Here is an 8,828-nt window from a genome sequence, read left to right on the forward strand (position 1 = left end):
AACGCCATTGTTTACAATACAACCGGAGCACATGCCGCTGAGGAGAGCGGTGGGACGTGGGACGATTAGACGCGTACTAGAGGCAGTTTAGCCAATCACAACACACTGGGCTAGCTAACCAATCAGAGCCCATCGCCTATTTCTGAGGGAGGGGCTTCATAAAAGCAGGAAATGATCAGCGCGTTTCTCAGAGAAGGGACAGAGCAGTGTGGAATAAAGGTAAATTATGTGAAAAATAATGTGTTTTTTTAAAAACGAAGCATTAACACATGTTAGACTGCACCCCATAAACACAATCAAGCCTAGAAAAAAAAACAGTGAACCACCCCTTTAAATTCTCACAAAATGCTATGAGATGCATGTTCCTCACAAAATGCTAGCCTATGAGATGCCTTGTGAAGACTTGGAATACGAAACAATGGTTCTCAAACAGGAATTTCGACAAACTTCCGAAAGAATTAATATTATGTAAAACAGATAAAACAAGCATTAAAATCAGCCTAAACAACCAAGATTCCAAAATTTCACAATCTTGGAAAACCTGGACATATGAGATAGCCATCATAAAGTGTGATTTGTAGACCTGGAAAAGTCATGTAAATTAATAAAATGGTAAATCTCCATAAGTACTTTTAGACAGTAGATCATGAATGACTGGAAATGTCATGGGGGTTCTGCACAATGTTTTGAACATTGTTGTTGTGAAAAATGGGGAGGGAGGGATTTCTAGATTTAAGTCATGTCAATTAATAAAATGCTAAAACTCGGACATTTGGCATGGACATTTTTATAATGAATTTGACATTTTTTCTAGTTAAGCCAAGCTTTGAAAATACATTTTTGGGGAAAAAAAGTTAAAAATAATGCTTAATTATAGGGTCTTTGAACATTGTTGTGGAAAATGGAGGGCCCTGCGAATCAAAAAGGTTGAGTGGTCCTTTAAACCACTTTTATGTTATATTAATGTCACTTTATTAACTTGTCTGAGCTTTAGTTCTAAAATATTGTTGTATTTTAAAAAATCAGTCAAAATCTTAATCTTTTGTGTTCCATGGAAGAATGAAACTCATCATGGTTATGAACAACATGGTGAGGAAATAATGACAGAACATACATTTTTCCCTTTCACAGTCCCTTTAACTATCTCAGAGCTGCTGGTCAAGCCCTTTGAATAACCCTTGTTTGAGACCAAACTTTTACCTCCTACATTTCAGCCTTGTAATTTGCTGTTGTGGTCGTCTCATATGACTCGCATGCATGGCAGCACATAATCTGTATGGGAGTTGTCCCCCTTCTGTGGCCTGCGTTGAAGGGACCGCCACGTCGTCTCGGTCATGGGGCCGCAGACATCAAACAACAGGCAGGAGGCCATGATTAGAGCTCGGGCTTTAGGAACTTTTCAGAACAGAACCACAGCCCAGAAACAGAGGTCCCGTATGGCCGGACCCACATCGTAAATTTGACTAGCGAATACAGGCACACAAACAACCCTGAACCACACAAAACATCACATGCCCCATATCTTGCTTAAGCCAGACCTAATTACACACAGGTACACTTTAAAAGTCTCTCAAGTCCTCTTTATACAGCAACGGCAACACAGAGGTTGCATTTGAAGAAGTATATATCTCCAAATGATCACAAAATGGGTAGTCCTATAATGCAGCACAGAAGTAGCCTAAAATTACACGGGAATGAGAATCACGGCAAACTATGCATTACACACATTTCGACAAATAGTTGCCATCTACGTTTATTCTGATCTATCGAAGCTGACAGAAAACAAGATTGTCATAAAGACAAAGTTTCAGGCGTCTGTGATGTACTATTTCACTTATTTAAAGGAATAGTTCACCCAAAAATAGATATTCTGTTATCATTCAATCATTTCATGTTGTTCCAAACATATGACTGCAGAACATATTTTGAAAATAAAAATATAGTTTTTGGGTCCATAAGGTGAAGACCAATGGGACCAAAACAACATCTGGCCAGACTAACATTCAATATGGACAAAAACGTTTTTTAAAAATATCTTCTTGTGTTCTACAGAAAAAAGTAAGTCATACAAATTTGGAACGACATGAGGGTGAGTAAACGATGACAGAATTTCTATTGTTGGGTGAACAATTGCTTTAAGAAAAGCTTACATTTGCTGTAAAGTTGTTTTTAGAGTCCACCATCCAGAAATATAACAGAAACTGCATGAACGTAATATAAAATGCAACAGAATAAAAATAGCTTTCAGAATAGAAGAATAACTAAAAAAGGAAAGAGTAAAAAAAGAGACAGTAAAAAAAAAAGTGGCAATCTAGTTTAACAAAGAGCTTTTTTCCATTACACAGATCAAATTAACTGCACATCTTATGACGTAAATGCGAAGTGTCTTGATTAATGCCAGGTTGTTATTCTCCAGAATGGCAGGGCATTTTTTTTTCCATGTGAATCTTATAGAATACTTTAAGTTTAGTACTTATGGCAAAATGTTTATCACCACAGAAAATAATGCTGACGAGTCCTTTTTGTGTGTGTGTGTGTGTATAAAAAAAGTACTATAATGCACCTACAATGGATATAAAACAAAAAATGTAAAATTTACTGACATTTGAGAAGCTTGTCAAATGTCATTTTAGCTCGTTTTAAATCCTAGAATATTCCTTTAAAGTAGAGCTTTTTTTAACCACAATTGTAACTTAAGGTAACACTTTATTTTAAGGGGTCCTTGTTGCACGTTACATGTACTTACTATTATAATAACAAATTATGCATAATTACATGCAAGTAACCCTAAGCCAACCCCTAATCTAAGCCCTAACCATATAGTAAGTACATGTAGTTAATTAATATTACTCAGTACTTAAATGTATAATTACACTGCAACAAGGACACCTTAAAATAAAGTGTAACCTAACTTAACAATTATCATAAATAAATATAATTAAACAATGTTTTCTAAGGTGGCCATGAAAACCAGTAGTGCTACACAAAGTATAATCATTCATCTACACTAATGTTCAAAATTTGTGGTCCGTAAGATAAGCATCTTATGCTCACCAAAATGGCATTTATTTGCTGAAAAATACAGTAAAATGGTTAATATAATATAAAAATATGAATATATTTTAAAAAGTCATTTATTAATGTGATTGCAGAAACATTACTTATCAATTTGGAAAACATTTTTGTGTAAAAACGGTATTTTCTTTTTTCAGAAAGGTTCAAACAAAAGCATTTTTCCAACATTATAAATGTCATTACTGTCACTTTAGATCAGCTTAATGTTCCCTTTCTGAATAAAAATTTCTAAAAAAATTACTGACCCCAAAACAGTATAATATATCTTCTGCTTGATTTTTATTTTTACAAGAGATAATGGCTGCCAGTTTAGAATCTGCAACTAATTTTCCTAAAATGCATATTTTACGCTGGCGCCGATAGCCTTGTTGGCAGCGCGCTGACATACAGCGTGATTGAGCTATGGGTGTCCCGAGATCGAATCCCAACTTGAAGACCTTTCCCGATCCCGCCCCCCTCTAGCTCACCCACCTCGCATCCTGTCAGGTCTGATCTGTCCTACTATAATAAAGGCAAAAATGCCAAAAAAATTCATCTTTAAAAAAATGCACATTTTACACACAATACAATACACGCTTTTTTTAGTTTAAAAACAAATCAACTTGGTTTGAGGAGTTAAGAATTTATTCCGAGACTTATTTTGAGACTCTTCAGACAGTTCATGTAATCGAATACAGTTCTGACCTTTTTCAGAAGGCGCGTGGAGTCCTCACTAATCTGCATGAAGCGCATGATTACGTTGTTCAGATAAATGTCGCTCAGTGTCGCATGGTCTTTGCTCTCCCGTCGAACCTGGTTCAGCAACAGGTACCAGCAGTTGACCGGAGACAGGAGATTCTGGTCTTTCCTGCATGTGAGAGAAACAGAGAAAGAGACACTGATCAAACATAATGAAAGGCTCCCCGTCTGCGAGCTGTCAGGACCATCTGTGCACTGAACTCATGAACTGGATGAAACCACAGACAGATCCATCTTCCCAGCACCCATCAGGATGCTTTAAGAGCCATTCACGTGGATCACACACATTAACATCCCTCTCATCTCTTCCCTTGATGATACATGGCCTATTTAAGCATGCATGATCTGTGGATACTTTGTAGCGTTCGTGCACAGCAACAGAACCAAGACTCAGCCCTAAACTCAAGGTGAAACATCAGTGTTTCTGGGACATATGGGACATTCGGTAAGTTTCTGGGTCAGAACTCTCTCCAGAATCAGGTCATAACGTACCTGCAATATGACAAACACTCTATCTAGTATTTATTTATTTACATTATTTTCTATTAGGACAAAAAGAAAAAAGAAAACAATCCAGATGTGGCCGTTTATTTTTTGATAATAACAGACTAACTGTACTTTAGCTACTTAAAAAATAAATACAATTGCGTTCAAATTTTTGGGGCTAGTAAGATTTTTTTTTTTAAGAAATTAACAATTTTATTCAGTAAGGATGCCTTAAACTGATCAAAAGTGACCATAAACGACATTAGGTTTATAATGCAAAAGACTTCAATTTCAAATAAATGCTGTTATTTTTAACTTTCTATTCATATAATAATCTTGAAACAAAGAAACAATAAATATTAAACAGCAACTTTCTTGAGCAACAAAGCATTATATTAGAATGATTTCTGAAGGACCATGTGACAATGTAGAGTGGAGTAATGATGCTGAAATTCAGCTCTGCCATCACAGGAATAAATTACATTTTAAAATATAATAAAATACAAACCAGTTATTTTAAATTATAATATTATTTCTAAATAAATCTTACAGCTTTACAGTATTTTTGATCAAATTAATGTAGCCTTGGTGATCATAAGAGACTTCTTTCATTAACCCCAAACTTTCAAACAGTAATGTACAGTATAAGACCACAAAATATCGATTTGAGTTGAAATTTCTAAAAACTCATCTTCTGATAAGAAAGTTATCAACATAACAACAAGATGAATACTGGAGCAAAATCACAATATTAAATGTATCTATTACTTTTAATCTGCAATCAAATTGTATCTCATCTAGTTCTTTGTGTCTCCTTCCAGATAATTGTTCTTCCAAAAAAAGTAATGACGCAAAATACCTGTGTGACATGGAGGAGAAAATCTTACAGTCTTACAGTCTAGATTCTAGAACAAACTACTAAATATGAGCAATAGCAACAGAAATGGCTGCTGTATCAAGTCTCACAAAAAAACAGAGAAAAATGTTGCATTTGAGGAGGAAGTGACATTGGCAGCTGATAGAGATTTTGATGCAAGTAAGGAAGTATTTTTTCAGCTCTGTTTCCCTCCTTAACCCTCCCTGCAAAACAGGCAATGCATTTCATCACTGCAGGTGAAGGTCTGCGGCCTGATGACATCCAATGGAAGTAGAGAAAAAGCATGCATCCGCACCAGCTGAGCTGATACATCTAGTTTTTAACCTTAACATTGTTCTACAAAAACAGGAAACGAACGAAATCCTTAAGTCTCTAATAGGGCTTCACGATTAATCGAATGCGATTGTCATGCGCATTTTGATAGTAAAGCCGGTTCTGTAATCAGCAGAAAATTATCATCACGGGCTTTCAGATGGCGCCGGTTCTGTAATCCGCAGGAAATCATCATCACATGCTTTCAGATGAAGCAGAATTTACTACACATAGCCGTAGTTCACTGACAAGTTACGCAAAAAAATCGCAGACGATTTTATTGCACGATTCTGAAATCAAATAAATCGTTTGTGATTATGAAAGCTGTTTGCATAGCTTCTCAGTGAACTACGGCTCTGTGAAGTAAATGCTGCTCCATCTGAAAGCATGTGAAAATACCACATTTAATAACATATTTTTACTCCAAACTCACTTCATAACGTCAGTCGAGTGTTTGAAATAAACCCTTCAGTGAGATGATGTGTTTCTTACACAGAATAAGGCACTCAACATATTTCATAGTATTTAAGCAGTGATAAAGGCATTGCATTATAAATATACTTCATTTTAATGAAAATTATAATAATAATAACTCCGATAAATAGGGGTGTGCGATATATATCGTCTGCGATAATATCGTAATTGTTGTTTTAACGATGTGCGATTTGACATTATCGAAGAACCGTGCTTCACTGAAAGATACGCATGACAATCGCAGCTTCTGTCGAATCGCGATCTCGATTCCATTTCGATTTATCGTGCAGCCCTAGTCTCTGAGATGATAGACATTCCTTGGAGTAACCGGCTTGTTTAGAAGCCAGGGTTGAAGGATCAGTCATCTATGTGAGACTGGATCAAATGGATAATCTAATTGAGCTAAAAGCCTAAAGATGCACGGTCGCAATATGAACACGCCGGGGATTTATGGGAGCCTGTGCACTTTCTGTCAGTCTGCAATTACTGTAAATCCTTTCACAAGACTGTCTCAGCCTCTTGAGCACGCACTCAGCTCTCCTCCTCGCATCGAGTGTGTACTGCATGTTAAGAATGTGGCGGAGTCAAGCTGGGTTGTCAAGAAGCTGAAGGTGTACACGTGATTCGGATTCATGAAGTAGCAAAAAATAGCTTTTGCTTCTCGAGCGTTGAAATGCATGAATAAAGAGAGTAATATTAAAGCCACAAGGCCAAGACATGCCTGGTGTTGAGCAGTGTGGAAGATAAGAGAGAACTTCTACCTCACAAATGGAAATAATAGTGTGAAAGATCACATTTTACAATACTACAATATTATGAACACGAATATGAAGACAGAGAGAAAGAGAGCTTGCATTTATTTATTAAATAAAGACATTTTAAATTATATATTTATGGGAATATGGGAATATGTATTCTATATCTAGAGCTTACATGATATGCAAATAAATGCATAAATATATATTTTTTAAAAGTTTAAAGGGGTCATATGATGCGATTTCAAGTTTTCCTTTCTCTTTGGAGTGTTACAAGCTGATTGTGCATAGATAAGATCCCTGAAGTTGCAAAGACTAAAGTCTCAAAACCAAAGAGATATTATTTATCAAATTAAGACTCTGCCACGCCCCCCTAAAACGGCTCGTTCTAACATGCCCCCACATATCTACCTCACTATGTGGAAATATTTGCATAATGCCGCCCAAATGTGCACGCAAAGAAAGAAGGTGTGGTTTCAGTAACCGCAGTTAGTGTTGAAGCAGCCATGTCAGGGACAATAATGTATATAGTTAATAATAAATAAGAATTTCTCAAATATATACTAACATGCATGAAAAAAGCACTAAAATAAACTAAATCAATTAAAACTACTAAATAAAAAAATGTTATAAAAACTATATAGACTTTTTAAACAAATCCATAGATTAAAAAAGACAAACACAAACAAAATTACTTAAAACCACAAAAATTAAATTGAAAACAGAAAATATAAAAATAAATTTAATCCAAAATATATGAACAAAAACTATGATAATATCTTTGATGGGTAATAGTCGAGGAAGTGCTAAGGGAAATGCATGGTATCTCTGAGGTCAGAGCAGGAAGTCCACTGAAGCCCAGATTGTCACAGGCTGCAACTATTTACAATACAGCTCCATCACAGAGATTCACTTGAATCATAGTCTATAAACTCACTGCCATGGTGGATAAAACAGGAGGGATGATGGGTAAGGAAGTTGTCACACTGGGTAATTGTAAGGCATGATGAGTTAATTTGGAAAGCATGTGACTAATCAGAACTGATACAAAAGCAGCCAGTGCTGCGGATTAGAGATCAGAGAGTCAGCTGCACCATTAAAGGCTGCAGTAAATCAGTACTGCTCAGACAAAAATCACTGCACAGAGCAGAATTTGATCTTAAAACTTCAAAATGATTTGAGAGGAGAAAACAACCAGTGAAGAAAGCTAATGGAAATCAAGGAGCAATGACAAGATTATTTCAAGGGAATGGAAGACTGAGTTAACAAAAGTAAAATTACTCCAGAGAGTAAAGACAGAATGGGAAAGAATGAAGGTGCATCAAAACCAACTTTAAAGGGGTCATATGATGTTGCTAAAAATAACATTATTTTGTGTATTTGGTGTAATGCAATGTGTTTATGCGGTTTAAGGTTTAAAAAACACATTATTTTCCACATACTGTACATTATTGTTGCTCCTCTATGCCCCGCCTTTCTGAAACGTGTCGATTTTTACAAAGCTCATCGTTCTGAAAAGCGAGGTGTGCTCTGATTGGCCAGCTATCCAGTGCATTGTGATTGGCTGAATACCTCAAGCGTGTGACGGAAATGTTACACCCCTTACCACTGTGATGCCATCCCCCGGCACGGCGAGACAAAACCAATAAAACCCATTACAAAGGAGGCGTTTGTTGCATCCAGTGGGAACATAATTACTGATTATAATGACTTATACTGTGTTTTGCCGCATAAACGTAAAACCATGTCTGCATTTGTGATCGGAGAAATGACAAACAACAAGCGCTACTCTACACTGCTCAAACCTCGCGTTTGAATCGTCAGTGGCAAATTCTTTAAATATGAAAACGTTGCCAAGTTGGAATTGCCCCACTTTATAGAAACAGCCTTTGAGCACAGACCCATTGTATGCTACTCTGCAGGTTCAGGAAACAGTCTTCCATAAAATGCGTCACACAGCGTCACACACGATGGGCTTGAGTGAGCCTAGGCCGGTGGCCTTGAGAACGGCGGCGGGCTTGCGGCAACCACATGTGACGACCTAGGGCTGGACTCTGCTTCGTCCACGGTGAAAGCCGATCCGGCGATCCACAGTGCGAAGTTGATGTATT

General features: G+C 36.7%; 1 protein-coding gene across 1 annotated transcript in view; it reads right to left on the reverse strand.

The window, feature by feature from the left end:
- Positions 1-8,828, reverse strand: part of LOC107684655 (SLIT-ROBO Rho GTPase-activating protein 1-like) — a 109,699-nt gene that overhangs the window by 59,326 nt on the left and 41,545 nt on the right. Inside the window, exon 3 of the mRNA XM_016480963.1 lies at positions 3,760-3,922. Within this exon, the coding sequence (XP_016336449.1) occupies positions 3,760-3,922 (163 nt within the window). The remainder of the gene's footprint in view (positions 1-3,759; positions 3,923-8,828) is intronic.

Source organism: Sinocyclocheilus anshuiensis, unplaced genomic scaffold, assembly GCF_001515605.1.
Source record: "Sinocyclocheilus anshuiensis isolate Anshui unplaced genomic scaffold, SAMN03320099.WGS_v1.1 scaffold93, whole genome shotgun sequence".
NCBI lineage: Eukaryota > Metazoa > Chordata > Actinopteri > Cypriniformes > Cyprinidae > Sinocyclocheilus > Sinocyclocheilus anshuiensis.